Source organism: Aotus nancymaae, unplaced genomic scaffold, assembly GCF_030222135.1.
Source record: "Aotus nancymaae isolate 86718 unplaced genomic scaffold, 86718_ANA_hifiasm-v0.15.2.pri h1tg000040l, whole genome shotgun sequence".
Classification (NCBI taxonomy): Eukaryota; Metazoa; Chordata; class Mammalia; order Primates; family Aotidae; genus Aotus; species Aotus nancymaae.
The window spans coordinates 95,990,261-96,011,399 of record NW_026988454.1 but is presented as its reverse complement, the minus strand read 5'-3'; the positions used below and the strand labels follow the sequence as shown (position 1 = coordinate 96,011,399).

Here is a 21,139-nt window from a genome sequence, read left to right as displayed (position 1 = left end):
ATCATGGACTATACTCTAAACTTTGCAATCCAAACACTCATTACCCCTTCAGCAAGTTTGAAAAAAGGGTAACTGTTTCAAAAAAGACATCTCAAGCTCTTCAGAAGAACACTCAAGAATATTTATGTGGCTACATAATATGCAGTGTTCAGTGCACAGTGAAAATGCTGATGCATTTGTTAAAAAATTATTAAGGGCCGGGCGCGGCGGCTCACGCCTGTAATCCCAGCACTCTGGGAGGCCGAGGCGGGTGGATCACGAGGTCAAGAGATCGAGACCATCCTGGTCAACATGGTGAAACCCCGTCTCTACTAATACAAAAAATTAGCTGGGCATGGTGGCGCGTGCCTGTAATCCCAGCTACTCAGGAGGCTGAGGCAGGAGAGTTGCCTGAACCCAGGAGGCGGAGGTTGCGGTGAGCCGAGATCGCGCCATTGCACTCCAGCCTGGGTAACAAGAGCGAAACTCCGTCTCAAAAAAAGAAAATTATTAAGAATTTTAATACAGCAATAATAAAGCAGTAAACTGAACATGGGGCCCTATGTGACTGCATAGGTAGCATGTCTATGAAAGGCAGTCCTGGGGACAGGACATCTAGGATCTCAGATCGTATCCATGCCTTTGGTTGACCACAACCATGAAAAGAGAAATGCCAGCAAATACATGTTTTTGAATTGCAATGTAAACTTTTCCTTTAACTCTTAATCTCTATGGGCTCTAGTGTCTTTATCTTTTATCTCAGGGAGCTTTAATATTGAACTTCAATCCCTTAAGAGTCTTTAGATAAAATCATATATTTAATAGTCAGTAATTAATTCACCTTTTTCGAAGCTGATTAAGAATGTCAGAAAATATAACCAAGCATTTTCAGAAAAACTAGTGATGTGTTGAGTATAGAAGGTGTTCATTTTGCAAGTCCATCAGATACTGGATGAAGGTGTGGCCCGTGGCAGCCTGCCTGTGCATTCAGCAGAAGAGACACTGCTATTTCCTCATGGGGAAGGCTCCATGCTGCCCACTCCCAGGCCATTCTGTGGCTACTCTCATGAAGGGCTATCAGCCTTCTGAGGAGGCAGGTCAGGGGAGTTGGGCCATTCTCTATCTGTCGTGGGGCGGGCTCACCAGGCTTCTGCTTTCTGAGAAACTCCTCCTCTCAGTCCACATCCCTCCTCCCTGAGTTCCTGCCTCTCCTTCCTTTCTCAGAGCCCAGCTACCTGGAAGCTAACAGGTGCAGAGTCCTCCCCAGGTCTCTGGCTTCACACCCATCTCTCCTACTGCCTCTCTGTCTCTTCTAGCCTGGCCAGGTCCAGGTGAGTGGCTAGACCCCACCAGAGCCAGTACTCCCTCAGAAACTACAGATGTCTTAGCCTCAAGACAATATTTTAAAGTGACCCATAAGGAAACTTTTTTCTGAGATTTCTGAACTCTAAGATTCCATGTGTGATATCCCTCTCCTTTATCTCTCTTGACCTTAATCCAGCAAAACTGTTTTCTCCCAAACAAAACTGTGCCTGAAACCCAGAATATAGTTATTTAGCATTTAAGTTAATTTGCCCCAAGATCATTTCAATTCACTCCACTTAATTTTCCACTTAGAAATCACCTTTTCCATGGCCTCTGAACACCATTTACAAGAGAGAAAACTCCATTTTCACAAATCATAGAGCTCCAAGGTCACAGTTCCCATTTTCAGAAAGTTTTTTCTCTAAAAGCAGAGATTAATTTTCACGTTAAAACAGTTACACTTAAGTAGTACAGACAGTTAACTGCTACAGTTAAGTGGCACCCATCTCCCTCCTTTTTCTTAGTGGTTTCACAAGAGACAGTGTCAATGACAGCTAATGCTTATCTCTGCTTCACACACCCCTGCACATATGCAGCCTGGAGAGTCATTCTCTCCAAGCAGCAAACCGCAGACTGTCAGCAGGGTCTTGAGGGAATCCTTGGAAGATCCTGTTCTCCAACTTTATCATCCCAAATGTCTAGATTACACCCTCTAGTGAAACCCTAAACCAGGACGACCCCAACTTTAAGCTCCTCTCTTGTGATGTTTTAAACCCCTTTGGAGCTTCCTAGGTGACCTCGCTGATGCAACACCCTACAAATCTCACACCTTGAGCTATTTTCCAGGCCACCCAACCTCCCTTCAGCACCCTAGTGCCCCTTTCCAAACCTAACTGTGGTGGAAATAGGTGTCTTTTCACCAATCCCAAGTCTAGACTCCAGATTGATTACTATGTGCAAATATATATCCTCTCCGAGCATCAATTAAATTCCCAATTTGTCCAACAAGTCAAGTCCTTTTGCTAGCAAAGTGACTGCACAGGACAAGGACAGATGTCATCCATGTGTCTCAGCTTAGCATTTGTCTTTATGAGAGCTTTCCAGCTGCCATGATGCTACCCACACAAACTAGGGTCTTGCTAGATCTGAGAAGTTTAATTCTTGCTATTGCAGTGCCCTGTTATGCTTGGGAATTTACATCAACATGCAGGAGGAATTTACCAACCTATGCAGAAATCTATACTAACAGCTGGCTCTCTTGGTTCTTGAGACAACAAGCCCACACCTCCAACTGTGGGAGAAAAGAAAGATTAGGGCTAAGTATTCCTGAGCAATGTTTCTGCCTGCAGATTTCCAGTGTTTAGAAAATCTTCTTACCTATGTTTTCTCAATTTTTCATACATATATTTTATATATATATATGCATATATATGAATGTATGTAAATATGTATTATCCTGTTTTCTTATTCCAAGGTTACAACATCTTTTCTTATCTCTCTACAACTATTTTTATATATATATATGTATATATTTGTATGTATGTACTTGTTATATACACATCATCTGATAGGTATACATCATTGGTGTTGTAGATATAAAGAGTTTTAAAAACATTTTCCACCACATAGTCTCTGTTTCTTCCAATTTGCTTCGTTTCTTTGTCTGAACTCTGTTGTTCAGTTTATATGATTTCCTCAGTGTCCAGTAATCCTCAGTTGTGAACTGAAATCTTGGTTTAAGAACTGAAAGTCGTGAGTGAACAGTGGGGCTTGCCAACCTCAAGTTTCACTTAGGGTAGTCTAGTTGGGCTTTTTAAGTGAAGGACCCTCAATTTCAGTATCTTTAAGTCTTTCCTCTCAGTCTGGTCAGATTCCCCAGTGGAAACATTCCATTTCCTACCTGGCTGCCAGCTCAGCTACTTCAAATTTTCAGTTTAGAAGTCTGAGTCTCAAAGGAGTCTGGGCTCCCCAGTGCAGAGGCAGACTACTTACCCTTTTCAGATAATGATAAACCTTCTGTCTTTTGCTAGGGTTGAGGCAGTGCACCTGCCCAGCTGTATAGAGAAACAAATTTCAACAACTACTAAAGCAGGCTTTCAATCAATGCTCCTTATTTTAGTTCCCCTCTTTCACTCGCACTTCCAGAGGTAACTTGTACTGCCAATTCTGAGCCTTCTGAGGATTTTGTAGTTTAGATCAAGTTATTCCTCAACTTCTAGTCTAAGAGTTTAGTTTTCTTGAGTTTGCTGAGTATCACTCAACCATCTGGTTCTCAGCTTCCAAAATTGTGCTAATATTGTCTCCTTTCATATTCTCCTCAATTCTTGTCTGTTTATGCCTTTAAGAGGATCGTTTCACTGGGATTCAGGAGGTAGTTAAAGCAGATGCATATGTTTAATCCAACATCTTTACCCATGATATTTCAAAGCAACATGCTCATACAAGTCACAAATGATTGAGACAGAGACAAATGAAATAGTAACCACCTTTGGGTCATAATGAACCACAAAATAAATATGAATTCACCAATGATGCTGTTGAATTAACAGTTAAAAATGAATATAATAATAAAAATATTATTATATATATTAATAATATAATATATAAAATATATTATAATATAAAAAATGATATAATAAAAATATATTATTATAATTAAAATATTACAGAAAATTACTTCTGATATTTTTGCCCTTTAGGAGAGAACTATATTTAATTTTGGTTTACACCTTTAGAAGACATTTAAGGAAAAGCCCTGAAATAATGGAACCAAAATGAGATTTACAAAACAGATTGTGAAGCCTATGAGTAAAAGTTATTTAACCTGAATGCTGATATGTAACAATATGACTGCTTTCCCAAGGGAAATACTCATTAACTGCTCTCTGTTTCCAAAATTGGGGGGGGTATCAAAATAAAATAAATTGAAGTTATATCAAGAAAATGGATAATTGAACATTTTAATGGGCATTAGGAGAAGAAGATGAATTTCTCTCTTTGAAATATTTACAAATTTTATCTGTGAAATAGAAGATAGACATGGGCCACATGACATGTGTGTGTTCCTTCCTTCTCCAAAATACATAGTTTATCATCACAATAATATTAATGTCTATATTATATTAAGAAGCCCATTCTCCAAGGAAGCCAAGCCTTGGTCTCATTTGTTAGAGTGACTGCTGTGGCTTTGCCTTGGCAGATGGAATATGTGTGTTTGGTTTATGCATGCTTCTATCTGAACTCTTCAATTTCCTGCCTCATTAGAAAGCATAGCCAAAAACAGTTTAATTGACCGAAGATCCCTGAAAACAGAGGAAAAGCAATTAAGAATAAAGGCCTTTACAATTCATTTAGATGCTCTGAAACATATTATTGTAAATTATAGAGCATTAGGGTAAGGTTCAGAAGAGGTAATTACCTTATGCTAAATGACTGTTTCTGAGCATATCTCAAAGACAGATAATTTACAGCTTGAAGTAGTGAAAATAATTTTCTGTTTTGCTAAAAATTTTAAAAAACCACCAAAGTACTTCTAAATTCAACTCATACATTAAAGAAGAAAAATTAGTACTGTGAATATTTGTGTTTAGACATAGAAGGAATTTTAAAAGATATGTTTCAAATTAAGAAAAATTATACTGAAATACATCTCTTAAGTGCAGAACAATAAATATTATGCAAAGTTTCTTTCACATATATTATAAGGCATCCAGTTTATAATTTGATGTAATAAAGATATATGTACATTTAATATGATGATTTATAAAACTATAACTATATATTAATTACCTATTTGTTTTATCTATTAAGTTACTAGAATAAGATGTATTAATATCAACCAAACATTCCAGGTAGATAGTAAGATAGTAATACTGGAGAGCAAGTGATTTCATATCACTCTTTGGGATCAGCATCCATTAGATCCTCGTGGGCCTCCCATTCATCCTTCAGTCTGCAGCCAGAGATTCTAGTCCTGTGAGTGGTGTGATAGGTTTCCATTCTGTTTGCTTTGTGACATAGGAATGTGAATATAGAGTGATTACTTTTTGGATAATGATTGCTAATGCTGTGTATCTACTGGGGCTTTTCCCTTAATAATTCCATGTGAAACAATAATTGTTTTTCTTTCCTAACCAGTATGGGCCTATATTGTTTTTAAAAGATTGTTTTAATTGAAAACTTTTAGGAAAACAGATTTTCCTCAGAAGTAATTCACTCTTTATTTAAAAAATTGCAGAAAATAGAAGATACATATCTGTGAAGTAGGCCTTTGCAATTCAATTAAATCAGCTAAACTGAGTGAAAAGACTGGAGAACATGGAAGTAACTCTTTACAAGATCTATATGATTTGGCCTTTGTGTTTTCTCAGCTAGAGTTTCTAGTATATTGTTGTCATTTGGTCTTTAGTTACAAAATAAATACTAATTTCCTCAGTTAAAAAAAAAAAACTTTTCTGGAAGATTTGTCTGCACCAAACCCAGACTAAAGTTTTTAAATTGAATGTTCATTTCTTATTACACACATATATCTTTAAAAAAAAGTATAAATTATTTTAAAATAAAACCATTTAAATTACTAAGGAATTTTTGAAGAAATTATGCAAAAAGAAAAAGATAAAACAATGTGGTTAACTTCTTTTCATGGCAAGGATAGATGCTCCTCAAGTTTTCTGTTTGAAATCTAGTTGTTCATATATTAGATTTTTAAAATGTGAGGTATACTAAATGTAAACAAACTAAGAAATTTTAAGAAAGACTCCAATGATAGATTGTGTATATAATGGCCCTTGAATGAGTTAATGATTTTACCAAAATTGTATAGTAATAAAATATTCAATATGCTTCTTTTTAGTTATCTGTTCTGCATAAGAAAATACCTCCAAACTTTAGTGGCTTAAAACATTTATCTCACATTTCACATTACAGACATTTATTATCTCACATTTTTATGGGTCAGGGACTTGAAGTGTTGCCTAATTGTGTGATCTGGCTCAGGATCTTTAATGAAGTTGCAATCAGGATGTCATTCAGGGCTGCAGTCATTTGGAGCCTTGACTAGGGCTGGATGATCTGCTTCCAAGTTCACGTGCATGGCCACCGGCAGGTCGCATCAGTTCTTCCCCATGTGGGCCTCTCCACAGGACATCTTGGGTGCTCTCACTTCATGTCAACTGCTTTCCTCTAATGAGTGATCTAAGAGAGAAAGCAACTAGGAAGCCACAATGTCTTTTATGACCTCATCTCTCTAGTTGCACACCATTAATTCAGCCTTTTTCTTTTCATTAGAAATGAAAAGTCTACCCCCATTCAAAAATAGGAGAATTAAACTCCAACTTTGGAAGACAGTGTCAAAGAATTTGTGAATATATTTTAAATCACCACACAAATATTCACACCGTTACTAAAAAGTGCCTTAAAGTTAGTATTAAATCATTTTTTAATGTAAACCTAAATTCCCTCCACATGCCATTACCAGAGGTTAGATTCCATGCTAGTGTTCTGTCCATAGACTGTTACATCTCAGAAGTAGTGAAAATTCTCAACTTTCTGAGTGACGCAGTTTAGCTGCATCTATACACAAACTTAACTTTGTGCAATCAATTTTATTTGTCTAATCAAAAAACTCAGCAGTCAGACCAGTTGGTAAATTAGATGTGCTTAAATTGAAAACTAAATCTTTTTGTTTAATTTCAGGTAAAAAAAATTTTTGAAATTTTTTGACATAAAATATTTCTGTTCTATGATATATGTATTTTTTTCTATCCATGAAGAAAGGATGGCTGTGTTCCTATCCCAGCTCAAGCTGCCAGCAGCCATGTTGGCTGCCCAAGCTCATGGGAGGCCTGGGCCACCAGGGAAGGATGGGTTGCCTGGGCCACCAGGAGACCCTGGACCCCAAGGTAAGTCTTGAAGTGTAATATTGGCTTATTAATTTTTAACTCTCTGTATTTATAACGTTAGTCATAGTTAAGGAAAAAAGTATGTATGTATGTACTTTGTATATATATTACATATATGTTCCATATGAAACCATTTTGTATATTACAAGTTATTCCATATGAAACCATTTTATGTATGATATATATGTGTACATGTTACATATGTACATTCTAGAAGCAGATGTTTAACTATTACTTCAAATTTAAAACCAAATGATAGTTACCTGCTATTCTAAATGTATTGTAATAATAATATTTATTATAACAATAACAGCAATAATGTGTGCTTATATATCATTATTATCTAGGAATCTTAGAATTTTTTAGGCCTCTCATTTTGATGTAAGTTAAATAAGTCTCCATCATCTTAGTATCTTAAATAAACTGGGGAAAGAGTTTTAGGAGACTACTACAAATAGTTATTTGGTTCTAAAATATATATATATATATATATTTTTTTTTTTTATTGCATTTTAGGTTTTGGGGTACATGTGAAAAACATGCAAGGTTGTTGCATAGGTGCATACGTGGCAGTGTGATTTGCTGCCTTCCTCCCCTTCACCCATATCTGGCATTTCTCCCCATGCTATCCCTCCCCAATTCCCCACCCCCCTGCTGTCCCCCCCACTCCCCCACAACAGACCCCCATGTATAGTGCTCCCCTCCCTGTGTCCATGTGTTCTCCTTGTTCAACACCCACCTATGAGTGAGAACATGTGGTGTTTGATTTTGTGTTCTTGTGTCAGTTTGCTGAGAATGATGGTTTCCAGGTTCATCCATGTCCCTACAAAGGACGCGAACTCCTCGTTTTTAATGGCTGCATAATATTCCATGGTGTATATGTGCCACATTTTTCCTGTCCAGTCTATCATCGATGGGCATTTGGGTTGGTTCCAGGTCTTTGCTATTGTAAACTGTGCTGCTATGAACATTCGTGTGCATGTGTCCTTATAGTAGAACGATTTATAATCCTTTGGATATATGCCCAGTAATGGGATTGCTGGGTCAAATGGAATTTCTATTTCTAGGTCCTTGAGGAATCGCCACACTGTCTTCCACAATGGTTGAACTAATTTACACTCCCACCAACAGTGTAAAAGTGTTCCTATTTCTCCACATCCTCTCCAGCATCTGTTGTCTCCAGACTTTTTAATGATCGCCATTCTAACTGGTGTGAGATGGTATCTCAATGTAGTTTTGATTTGCATTTCTCTAATGGCCAGTGATGATGAGCATTTTTTCATATGCTTGTTGGCCTCATGTATGTCTTCTTTTGTAAAGTATCTGTTCATATCCTTTGCCCACTTTTGAATGGGCTTGTTTGTTTTTTTCTTGTAAATCTTTTTTAGCTCGTTGTAAATTCTGGATATCAGCCCTTTGTCAGATGGGTAGGCTGCAAAAATTTTTTCCCATTCTGTTGGTTGCCGATTCACTCTATTGACTGTTTCTTTTGCTGTGCAGAAGCTGTGGAGTTTGATTAGGTCCCATTTGTCTATTTTGACTTTTGTTGCCAATGCTTTTGGTGTTTTGGTCATGAAGTCCTTGCCTACGCCTATGTCCTGAATGGTTTTCCCTAGGTTTCCTTCTAGTGATTTTATGGTGTTAGGTCTTATGTTTAAGTCTTTAATCCATCTGGAGTCAATTTTAGTGTAAGGTGTCAGGAAGGGGTCCAGTTTCTGCTTTCTGCATATGGCTAGCCAGTTTTCCCAACACCACTTATTGAACAGGGAATCCTTTCCCCATTGCTTGTTTTTATCAGGTTTGTCAAAGATCGGGTGGTTGTAGATATGCTGTGTTGCCTCCGACGCCTCTGTTCTGTTCCATTGGTCTATATCTCTGTTTTGGTACCAGTACCATGCTGTTTTGATTACTGTAGCCTTGTAGTAGAGTTTGATGTCCGGTAGTGTGATGCCTCCCGCTTTGTTCTTTTTGCTTAGAATTGACTTGGCTATGCGGGCTCTCTTTTGGTTCCATATGAAGTTTAAGGTGGTTTTTTCCAGTTCTGTGAAGAAGGTCATTGGTAGCTTGATGGGGATAGCACTGAATCTGTATATTACTTTGGGCAGTATGGCCATTTTCACGATATTAATTCTTCCTAACCATGAACATGGAATGTTTCTCCATCTGTTTGTGTCCTCTCTTATTTCGTTGAGCAGTGATTTGTAGTTCTCCTTGAAGAGGTCCTTTACATTCCTTGTTAGTTGTATTCCTAGGTATTTTATTCTCTTTGTAGCAATTGTGAATGGCAGTTCGTTCTTGATTTGGCTCTCTTTAAGTCTGTTATTGGTGTATAGGAATGCTTGTGATTTTTGCACATTGATTTTGTATCCTGAGACTTTGCTGAAGTTGCTTATCAGTTTCAGGAGCTTTTGGGCTGAGATGAGGGGGTCTTCTAGATATACAATCATGTCGTCTGCAAATAGAGACAATTTGACTTCCTCCTTTCCTAATTGAATACCCTTTATTTCTTTTTCTTGCCTGATTGCTCTGGCTAGAACTTCCAGTACTATATTGAATACGAGTGGTGAGAGAGGGCATCCTTGTCTAGTGCCAGATTTCAAAGGGAATGCTTCCAGTTTTTGCCCATTCAGTATGATATTGGCTGTCGGTTTGTCGTAAATAGCTTTTATTATTTTGAGATACGTTCCATCGATACCTAGTTTATTGAGGGTTTTTAGCATAAAGGGCTGTTGAATTTTGTCGAAGGCCTTCTCTGCATCAATTGAGATAATCATGTGGTTTTTGTCTTTGGTTCTGTTTATGTGGTGAATTACATTTATAGACTTGCGTATATTGAACCAGCCTTGCATCCCCGGGATGAATCCTACTTGATCATGGTGGATAAGCTTTTTGATGTGCTGTTGTAATCGGCTTGCCAGTATTTTATTGAAGATTTTTGCATCTATGTTCATCATGGATATTGGCCTGTAGTTTTCTTTTCTTGTTGAGTCTCTGCCAGGTTTTGGTATTAGGATGATGTTGGTCTCATAAAATGATTTGGGAAGGATTCCCTCTTTTTGGATCATTTGGAATAGTTTCAGTAGGAATGGTATCAGTTCCTCTTTGTATGTCTGGTAGAATTCGGCTGTGAACCCATCTGGACCTGGGCTTTTTTTGGGTGGTAGGCTCTTAATTGCTGCCTCGACTTCAGACCTTGTTATTGGTCTATTCAGGGTTTCAACTTCTTCCTGGTTTAGGCTTGGGAGGAGGCAGCTGTCCAGGAATTTATCCATTTCCTCCAGGTTTTCTAATTTATGTGCATAGAGTTGTTTGTAATAATCTCTGATGATGGTTTGAATTTCTGTGGAATCTGTGGTGATATCCCCTTTGTCATTTTTTATTGCATCTATTTGATTATTCTCTCTTTTCTTTTTTATTAGTCTGGATAGTGGTCTGTCTATTTTGTTGATCTTTTCAAAAAACCAGCTCCTGGATTTATTGATTTTTTGAAGGGTTTTTCGTGTCTCTATCTCCTTCAATTCTGCTCTGATCTTAGTTATTTCTTGTCTTCTGCTAGGTTTTGAGTTTTTTTGATCTTGCTCCTCTAGCTCTTTCAATTTTGACGATAGGGTGTCAATTTTAGATCTCTCCTTTCTTCTCATGTGGGCACTTATTGCTATATATTTTCCTCTAGAGACTGCTTTAAATGTGTCCCAGAGATTCTGGTATGTGGTGTCTTCATTCTCGTTGGTTTCGAAGAACGTCTTTATTTCTGCCTTCATTTCAGTGTTTATCCAGTCAACATTCAGGAGAAAGTTGTTCATTTTCCATGAGGCTGTGCGGTTCTGGGTTGGTTTCTGAATTCTGAGTTCTAACTTGATTGCACTGTGGTCTGAGAGACTGTTTGTTATGGTTTCCGTTCTTTTGCATTTGCTGAGGAGTGATTTACTTCCAATTATGTGGTCAATTTTAGAGTAGGTGTGATGTGGTGCTGAGAAGAATGTATATTCTGTGGATTTGGGGTGGAGAGTTCTGTAAATGTCTATTAGGTTTGCTTGTTCCAGGTCTGAGTTCAAGTCCTGGATATCCTTGTTAATTTTCTGTCTCGTTGATCTGTCTAATATTGACAATGGTGTGTTGAAGTCTCCCACTATTATTGTGTGGGAGTCTAAGTCTCTTTGCAAGTCTTTAAGAACTTGCCTTATGTATCTAGGTGCTCCTGTATTAGGTGCATATATATTTAGGATCGTTAGCTCTTCTTGTTGTATTGATCCTTTTACCATTATGTAATGTCCTTCTTTGTCTCTTTTGATCTTTGTTGCTTTAAAGTCTATTTTATCAGAGATGAGAATTGCAACTCCTGCTTTTTTTTGCTCTCCATTTGCTTGGTAAATCTTCCTCCATCCCTTTATTTTGAGCCTTTGTGTATCCTTGCATGCGAGATGGGTTTCCTGGATACAGCACACTGATGGGTTTTGGCTTTTTATCCAATTTGCCAGTCTGTGTCTTTTGATTGGGGCATTTAGTCCATTTACATTTAGGGTTAATATTGTTATGTGTGAGTTTGGTCCTGTCATTTTGATGCTAGCTGGCTGTTTTGCCCTTTGGTTGATGCAGATTCTTCATTGTGTTGATGCTCTTTACCTTTTCGTGTGTTTTTGGAGTGGCTGGTACTGGTTGTTCTTTTCTGTGTGTAGTGCCTCCTTCAGGAGCTCTTGTAAAGCTGGTCTGGTGATGATGAACTCTCTGAGTTCTTGCTTGTTCACAAAGGATTTTATTTTTCCTTCACTTATGAAGCTTAGTTTGGCTGGATACGAAATTCTGGGTTGAAAGTTCTTTTCCTTAAGGATGTTGAATATCGGCCCCCACTCTCTTCTGGCCTGTAGGGTTTCTGCTGAGAGATCTGCAGTGAGTCTGATGGGCTTCCCTTTGTGGGTAACCCGACCTTTCTCTCTGGCTGCCCTTAGTATTTTCTCCTTCATTTCAACCCTGGTGAATCTGATGATTATGTGTCTTGGGGTTGCTCTTCTAGAGGAGTATCTTTGTGGTGTTCTCTGTATTTCCTGGACTTGAATCTTGGCCTGCCTTATTAGGTTGGGGAAGTTTTCCTGGATAATATCCTGAAGAGTATTTTCCAGCTTGGATGCATTCTCTTCGTCACATTCAGGTACACCTATCAAACGTAGATTAGGTCTTTTCACATAGTCCCATATTTCTTGTTGACTTTGTTCATTCCTTTTTACCCTGTTTTCTCTAATCTTGCCTTCTCGTTTTATTTCATTGAGTTGATCTTCGACCTCTGATATCCTTTCTTCTGCTTGGTCAATTCGGCTGTTGAAACTTGTGCATGCTTCACGAAGTTCTCGTGTTGTGTTTTTCAGCTCCATCAATTCGCTCATATTCCTCTCTAAGTTGTCCATTCTTGTTAGCATTTCGTCAAGTCTTTTTTCAAGGTTCTTAGTTTCTTTGCATTGGGTTAGAACATGTTCTTTTAGCTCACGGAAGTTTCTTATTATCCACTTTCTGAAAGCTGATTCTGTCATTTCATCACATTCATTCTCCTTCCAGTCTTGTTCCCTTGCTGGTGAGGAGTTGTGATCCCTTGTAGGAGGAGAAGTATTCTGGTTTTGGGTGTTTTCATCCTTTTTGCGCTGGTTTCTTCCCATCTTTGTGGATTTATCCACCTGTTGACTTTGTAGTTGTTGTCTTTCTGATTTTGGTAATTTTAAGTCTGCTTTGGCAGAACTCATAAACCCCCTGCTCTTCCCCCCAGGTGTTCTGTCCCAGGGAGTTACGGTTTTATGATGTTCCCCTGTGCGGTTGCTGTTTTCCCTGCCCACAAGGTGGCAGCCTAGTCACACTCAGGTTGCAGAGGCTTCGCTAAGCTGCTGTGGGCTCCACCCAGCTTCCGTGTGAACTTCTGGGTGTAGTTAGAACTGCTTCCGCTATGTTGGCCCGCCCTTGTAGTGACGGAGTCTCTGTAGTGGCGGATTGCCTTGGTAGATCAACAGCAGGGTGCCTATGGAGAACGCCCCTCCTCCACAGAGCTGGACCGTCCCGGTTTCAGTTGTGTTTCAGGTCTTCTTGCTGGGTAAGAGGGGACACCGTCTTATCTGATCTGCCTCCGGAGCCGCTGCGTTGGCTAAAGCCGCGGCTCTGAGATTCGTGGCGCTGGCCTGGCTCCCAGTTTCAGCTCCCCTTGCTGGCTTATAGGGGACTCAGACTCTCTCACTTTGTACAGTGAGCCGTTGCCTCAGGGTGCCGGCCCAGCGGCTGCGCCATTCAAGCCAGCGGCGCCAGCGGCGCTGGCAACCCGTGTGGCTTCTCTGCGTGTGAATCTCCTGGTCTGTGGGCAGTAAAAATCAGTCTGGAAATACGGCGTCCACTCACCCTCTGTGCTTTCTCTCGGAGCTGCATTCCCGAGTTCCTCCTAAGCGGCCATCTTGGATCAATCCCTCTAAAATATATTTTAAAGAAATTTTAGAATCATTTTTCTTTGAATAGAGCTTGTGAATGGTAACTTGAATGTTAAATAATTTTGTGCATGATTTCTAAAGTTCTTGAAACCCAACTTATATTGACAACAAATTTTGTTCTGCTTATGACAACTTGACAAAAGACATGATCTTATGTATAGCTTAACTAAATTAATCTGACAAGGCCATTTTCTAGAAATATGATTATCAATCCAACAAAGTGATCGAATAGGCCCAGGCTTAGAAGAGTCACAATTCTGAAAGGGAAATACTAAATTCAGTGAGTATATATCATGAAAGATAAGACCATGAAAACTGCCTCTTATTGTTAACCATGGAGGACCTCAGATTCCTTTCTTGAAATAATTAAAAGCAGCTTGTATAAAGAAAGAAAAGAGGAAATTAACACCAACATTAAATAGGAATGCAGCCCAAAATAAATAGGTACGCAAAGAAGTGTTTTTCTGTCACCAGTTTCCTTCCTACTGCTACTCTGTAATATTGAGCCTCATTTTCTGAAGTGTCCCAAGGTGACTGATGCACCCTTCCTCTTCTGAAAGAGCAACACCTTTTCAGTTCCTATAACAGTGCCTATTAGGTTCCTAATATAACCTTATAACCTATAACCATGATTGCCAAGTCTTTGCGTTTAGTTAGCACAATATAAAACAGCAACAGTTAAAATCTCTCTAATTTTTTTTTAAACCAAACATATATTCCACCATTATCTTTAGATTAGAGTGAAGTTTGGCAGATTGATGAAGGAAAGAGCAAAGTATAGGATGAGGAGTAGCCCTCTATGTATACACTATTCTGTAGAGGGGGCTAATTATTATCTTTCACTAGTTGGGTCTGTTCTGAAGTCAGAGTATATGAGACTGGCATTCGGATCTTGAAAGCTCCTCTGAAAATGTGTAATACCTCCAACCACATGAAGAATAAGCAGTGTAAACACCAATAGGAAGAAAACTTTATATAGATCCTTCAAACAGCGGTGGTTTGAGAGGACAAGAACAATGGAAAATTGAGATGATCCAGGAAAACAGCTCTGGAGCTGGAGTCTCCTGTTCACTCAAACACCTGGCTTCAGACACCTCATAGGTGCAGCAAAGGCCCATTTGGAAGGCTCTCAGTCAGAGGCAATTCCAAACCCACAGTATCAGTGAAGCTTTTGGAAATAAGCCTTCTGTTCACCACTCCATTTGCCATTCCTTTTGCAAAATATTTCTATGAATTTCATCTGCTGTTGTCCCTCAGAGATATTATAGACTACCTCTACTCCTGCTAGGGCTTCTAGATGGAATTCTTGAATTTGGAAGATATCTCCACATGATTTCCAATTTTTTGTGAACCAAGGTTTGCTGAAATTTTCAAAACTTTTGTCTCCCCATAGGGTTTCTGACAATAGACATATCTTGACTACAGCTTAGCAGATGTCTCCTTAACCTTTACATAATACTTACTTTTTAGTATTTGTTAAATTTGGCCAAAATTCAGCGAAAAAAATAAATAAATAAAACTTGAAAAACATGGAATTCATTTTTAAGGAATATTTGTTCTTAAAAATGTTTGTTTTTAAAGAATGTCAGTACAGTAGGCATGCTGTACTATAATCCTGCCTAAAGGCACCAAGAAATCTCACTGAAAAGGAAGGAAACAGGAGGCTGCTGTTTAATTTTTGGGGCCTCTCCAGAAGTGCACAAGAAACTGAAGGGTTTTTCTCTAATAGATAAATAGGTGTGACGTGCTCAGAAGATGAAGTTGTACACGTAACTTACAAGCTCTTCTCTGCTCAATTTAAGGATTTTCTCAAAAAGGAAAGAAAAAAAATGCATTTAAAATCACCAGTGACCATGCAAACCTCAGATGCAATTGTCTGAATTAGTCCTCTTTATGACACAGCATGATTGAGTTTAAGAAAGGGTTGAAGTCAGAAATGCAACATAGGTTGGGAAAGAAAAGATGGCTACTGAATATGACACAATGTGTTCTGCACTCATTAATTCTGTCCGATGGAGGTTCTTCTGAAATTTCTAAAAGAGACATATTTTGTTTTGTTTTCACTGTTTGTCAGGAAAGACATCCATTTGGTTCTGAAATATATTTTTAAGAAAGTTTAGAACCTTTCTGCTAATAGAGCTTGTGGATGGTAACTTTTGAACTTTAAATAATTCTTCATATGTTTTCTAAAGTTTTTAAAACCAAACTTTGCTTATATTGGCAAAAAACTTTGTTCCACTTATGACAACTTGATGAAAGGTATGATCTTAAATATAGCTTAACTAAATTAATCTGAAATTTAAAATTAAAGTTGAGTGGTTTGGTTTGAAATGTGTACTACGGAATGAGTCCTTTATCAACTTAATCTTTATGGAAGGACAAAATTATAAAGAGGTTTCATAACGTTTCCTGTGCTTATTCTAAGAAGCAGGAGACATATAGAAAGCAGTGAGAAAATCAGCGATGTGAGACTGTGAAAGGTACACAATTCTGGAAAAAGGAAATGCCACTCCTACCAAGATTCTGACAATGAAAGCTTGAGGATCCTCCTTCAGCACCCTGACCTTCTTAAAGTGAAAAGAAAGACCATTAGGATTCTATGTTGCATCACCTCATTTGCATTTTTCCTAAATTTCCAAAGGGGTGATTGTTGATGTCTTTTTAAATTCAAAAGTATTTCCAGACAGCGTTTAGATTTCAACCATCTCATGGGGTCTGATTATTGTGCCTTGAGAGAACTTTCCTTGGTGTCCATTCCCACCTTGGGCCTGCAGCACTGGGCCTCATGGCTGGTTCTCCCAGGTATGAGCTAAAATGTGCCACGTCAGAATCAAAGAAACCCCAAGAAGCATGATTTAGCTGCTTCCATTATATAAACAGGAGAGGTGAATTTGTCTTACAGACCTTATTCTTTTGAGTAAGTTCTAAGAGAAAAAACTTCATTTAAACTTTCTCAAACACAGCTGATTCTCCATCGCCTGTTCTACCCAAGGAATAGATGCCACACCTAAAGCCCTACTCATTTCAGAAGGAACCTCACATGTGGGACCAGTAGGAGAAAACAGCTACACCCATTCCATGCACCTTGCATCAGTTCCAAAAGGACAGTAGTGGGAGTAGTTGTTCTTACTTGTGCACTTTTAAAGTAATTGATCATACATACTGTTTATAGGAAGCACTGGTTTATAATGAAGGAAACCTGTTATTTGTAAGCCAGTGGTCCATAGCATAGCTCATGTGATGTATAGGTTCGACCTTTCAAATTTATTAGCATTTGGGGCCTTTTGATATGGGAGGATGTGTGAATGTGTGTCAAAATGACTGAAAGGTGCTGCTGTCAATTGGTGGACCAGAACCAGGAAGGCTAAACAATTTGTAGGGTATGAGGAAACTCCCAACCCCATCACCCCCGCCATGCCCACCATGAACAATTGTCCCTCCTAAAATGCCAATAACATCATTTTCTGGGCTTTTTCCAGTATGTATATAGGTGCACGGATTTACAATGTTAGAAGTAAATCTCTGGAGTCTAAACTGAAATCTTCCTACTAGAAATAAACACAGTCTACCACCCGAAAAACTACACCAAGCACCAAATTTCATCAATGACTAGTACTCCTCTAGATGCTTTCAATCAGGACACTGCCGGGGTTTTATTTGTTTTCCTATGTGAGCTACAGTGATATCAAGCTGTCATCCTGTAGACTTTTTTTTTTTTGAGACGGAGTTTTGCTCTTGTTGCCCAGGCTGGAGTACAATGGCTCACTGCAACCTCTGCCTCCCGGTTCAAGCAATTCTCCTGCCTCAGCCTCCCAAGTAGCTGGGATTATAGGCACCCTCCACCACTCCCAGCTAATTTTTGTGTTTTTAGTAGAGATTGGGTTTCACCGTGTTGGCCAGGCTTGTCTTGAACTCCTGACCTCAGGTGATCTGCCCACCTCAGCCTCCCAAAGTGCTGGGATTATAGGTGTGAGCCACCGTGCCGGGCCCATCCTGTAGACTTATAGTCTATGGAAACACATGTCTCTTTGCAGACAGACCAGCCCCCTCCAAATTTAAAGACAGGCCCACCCTGAAGAAGTGAAAAGCTTAATTCTATAAATGGGAAAATCTGTCATTGACTTTGTTAGCATTCCTACCAGGAGTTTTGTTATGAAGTAATAATAAAAAAGACCCTTCGGCTTTATGGCAGCCTTTGCAATGAATGAGATTGGGATCTTAAGAGGAAATTCAAAAGTAGAAACCTCTCCTGTACTTGTGCAATTCAGTCACTTTATCTATTAATAACAGGTAATAATTAACCTAACACACTAAGAAATTTGTACAAAGAAATTATTACATTTGACAGGAGAAGGGTAAATGTTACCTTATACAAATACACAAATTACAGTTTCTTAATTATAATACCGTATGCACTGAAATCCATGTGGAATAATATATTTTTGCATTATATTGCAAATCTGAGAACTGAATTTAAATGAAAAAGTAAGTTTTAGCAGATATATTCTTCATTTGGAATTGTGTTACAATCTTGTTAATCCTCTTATTAATCAAAAGTTCGTGTATCTCCAATTATTATTCTTTCTTCCTCATTTTTTAGCCTGTAATCTTAAGTACTTACTGCAATAGCTGAGGGTCAACTTTATAACCTTTCTGTAATAGTGGGACCTGAGTTAAACTATCAAATATACCTCAGGTAATAAATATTATTTTACTCCAGAAATGTTTAAGTAATGGATTTGGTAGGGTGCTTTCAAATGACCCTAAGTATATACATTTTTTTCCTGCTGTTCACATATGTTAAATGAAAGTCACTTATGTCAAAGAGATCCTAGAAATATTTTAAATTTGAATATAGATCAACTAATGATATTATGTCACATGTCGAAGCCACTGTTCACTCTAGGATCTAGGATTGTATTGAGTATCTTTAACTCAATTTTCAAATACAAATATGTGAAGGTTTTCTGCTGGTGGGTGTATTTCTACCATATACTTCAAAATATTTTTAACATATATTCTTTTTGACACTGGTTTCACATTTATGATCAGGTCATACATATAAAGCAAAGAAATATCTGTGTGGTGATTACATTGCCAATGTTGTTCAGATAATAATGTGTACATTTTATGGCCTAGTCAAAGGTGAAAATGATAACCCCAAAAACTGCTAATTCTCAAAAATAATGGGAAATAATTGATCATACTGTACATAGGGAGCATTACATTTTCTCCTCCTGCCATATTCTGCTGTGATAGCACACCTTTATGAAAAAGCACAACTAAGTCATGGCTTACTGTTTCATACTGAGATGCTCTCCTACTGTATCTTTGCTATGTGTCCACATGAGTCTGCATGGCTGCTCTGTCCATTTGGGACAAGGAGCGATCTTGAAGGGGCTGTTTAAGTATGAAAATGTTGGAAATAAAAACTCTATTTACCATCACTGTGAAACTCTTACAGCATGGAATCTTTCATTCAAAGTATTACATAGATATGGCTGCCAATATATAAAACCCAGATAAAAGTGCTTTATGCTTTTTATAAGCAAGGATAATGACTTCCAGGGGCACAAATTTCTCTGTACTATTCTAGCTCAGCCAATAGCAAACATATTAAGAATAATTTGTTTTAAAATGTAGATAGATCTTACACCTAATTCATTTTGGTTAAAATAGCTTAAATTGATGAAGTGCATTTGGGAGACTCTCTCAGTCTCCTCTTGTTTCCTAGCTTTGCTGAAGCTCCTTTGGAGGTTTACACTGCCACGTTCAAACATGGGGTAGATGTTTAAACTTTACCTAGAGAGAATATAATGTTTATAGTCGATCATTTGAACACAGACCTACGTTTGTAGATGAGTTAACCCACATATGCTCTTGCTATGGTTTATTAGAATCTTGAGTTATTTGTTCTTTTCATTTCCTTTAATTCTTGAAATAAGGTCCATATTCCTATTATATTATCTTGTTCTCATTTTAAGCAAGACTCTTTCAGTATACTTCTTTCATTTAGCCTATGCCTCACCTTCAATCAGAATTCCTATTGAAGGGAACTCAAACAACTTGTCATAGCTATTTGCAAGATTGATTTATTTAGGTATTATTTTCAGAGCCAAAATCTCACTCTCAAGAGTTTGACTAGTGGGCCTGGGCACGATGGTTCACGCCTCTAATCTCAACACTTTGGGAAGCCAAGGCGGGCAGATCACCTGAGGTCAGGAGTTCAAGACTAGCCTGGCCAACATGGCAAAACCCCATCTCTATTAAAAATACAAAACAATTAGCCAAGCGTGGTGGCAAGTGCCTGTAATCCCAGCTACTCAGGAGGCTGAAGCAGGAGAATCACTTGAAGCCAGGAGGTGTAGGTTGCAGCACTCCAGCCTGGGTGACAGAGCAAGACTCTATCTCAAAAAAGAAAAAAAAGAGTTTGACAAGTTGGAAATTTTTACAGTAATTGCATGTTTTTAAGATCTTCATTGCCCAATTGTACCCAATCTGTTTGACATGTAAGTTTAATATGTAGTTAATGCAAAACAGGTAGTTAATATACTATTTATGTTAAGCAAATGAATCACATAATTATCACAGAGTCAGAAAATGGTTCTTGTGTGTGCTGTGTTGCCATAGAACCATTTTCATGTGTCTCTTTTTTATATATTTCTTACTTAGGCTACCGAGGACAGAAGGGAGAAAGAGGTGAACCTGGAATTGGGCTGCCAGGGAGTCCAGGTCTTCCTGGGACTTCAGGTAAGAGTGATACTATCTTCACAACACAAGCAAGCCTTTAAAAATGAGAACCATGCTTCTCCCCTAGGGTGCTTATACGTCAAGTTGAGTGATCCATGTTGGCCAGAGGGTTGGAGAGAGGGAGGGCTATATGTGATCTGCATTGTGATTAGTTTTGGGGTTTTTCTTTTATGTCATTAGCTCTGGGTTTACCAGGCTCACCAGGTGCTCCAGGCCCCCAGGGGCCCCCAGGACCCAGTGGAAGATGTAACCCAGAAGATTGCCTCTATCCTGTGTCTCATGCCCATCAGCAGACAGGTGGGAAATGAACACACCTGAAGAAGACTTGGTTCCTGGTGACACCTCCTTGCCATTGGAGCTATCTTAATACCGTCAAACCCTCATGATATGTGGTTTGCTTTTTTTTTTTTTTTTTTGAGTAAGCCAGACATTAAAAGCAACCATTTGAATCCTATTCCTATAGCAATTGCAAATCAGCATTTTTTGATTTTTTCCAAATTCATTCCATATGTTTTGCTTTACAATTGCTATGATTTTTAGTCAGAGATATGAAATATGCAAGTAAATCTTATCATTAGTTCTTCTTCAAAAGGAAATTGCATCTTGTGACTTAGTAGACTGATGATGATATCCATTTTGTAGACTCATCAACATGTGGTTGGCCTTTGATTTTTGAATTTTAAAGTTTCAGACTTATCTTTAAGTTTTCTTGGTATTTAAATTTACTACATTGCTAAATATTTTGTCGAC

The 21,139-nt window shown here is 38.3% G+C and overlaps 1 protein-coding gene across 1 annotated transcript in view; it reads left to right on the top strand.

Moving 5' to 3' along the window:
• COL19A1 (collagen type XIX alpha 1 chain) overlaps positions 1-20,799 on the top strand; it is a 357,310-nt gene extending 336,511 nt beyond the window's left edge. Inside the window, exons 49-51 of the mRNA XM_064360928.1 lie at positions 7,056-7,184; positions 20,312-20,389; positions 20,570-20,799. Coding sequence (XP_064216998.1) covers positions 7,056-7,184; positions 20,312-20,389; positions 20,570-20,697 — 335 coding nt within the window. The 3' untranslated portion in view covers positions 20,698-20,799. The remainder of the gene's footprint in view (positions 1-7,055; positions 7,185-20,311; positions 20,390-20,569) is intronic.
• Positions 20,800-21,139: the final 340 nt, after the last annotated feature.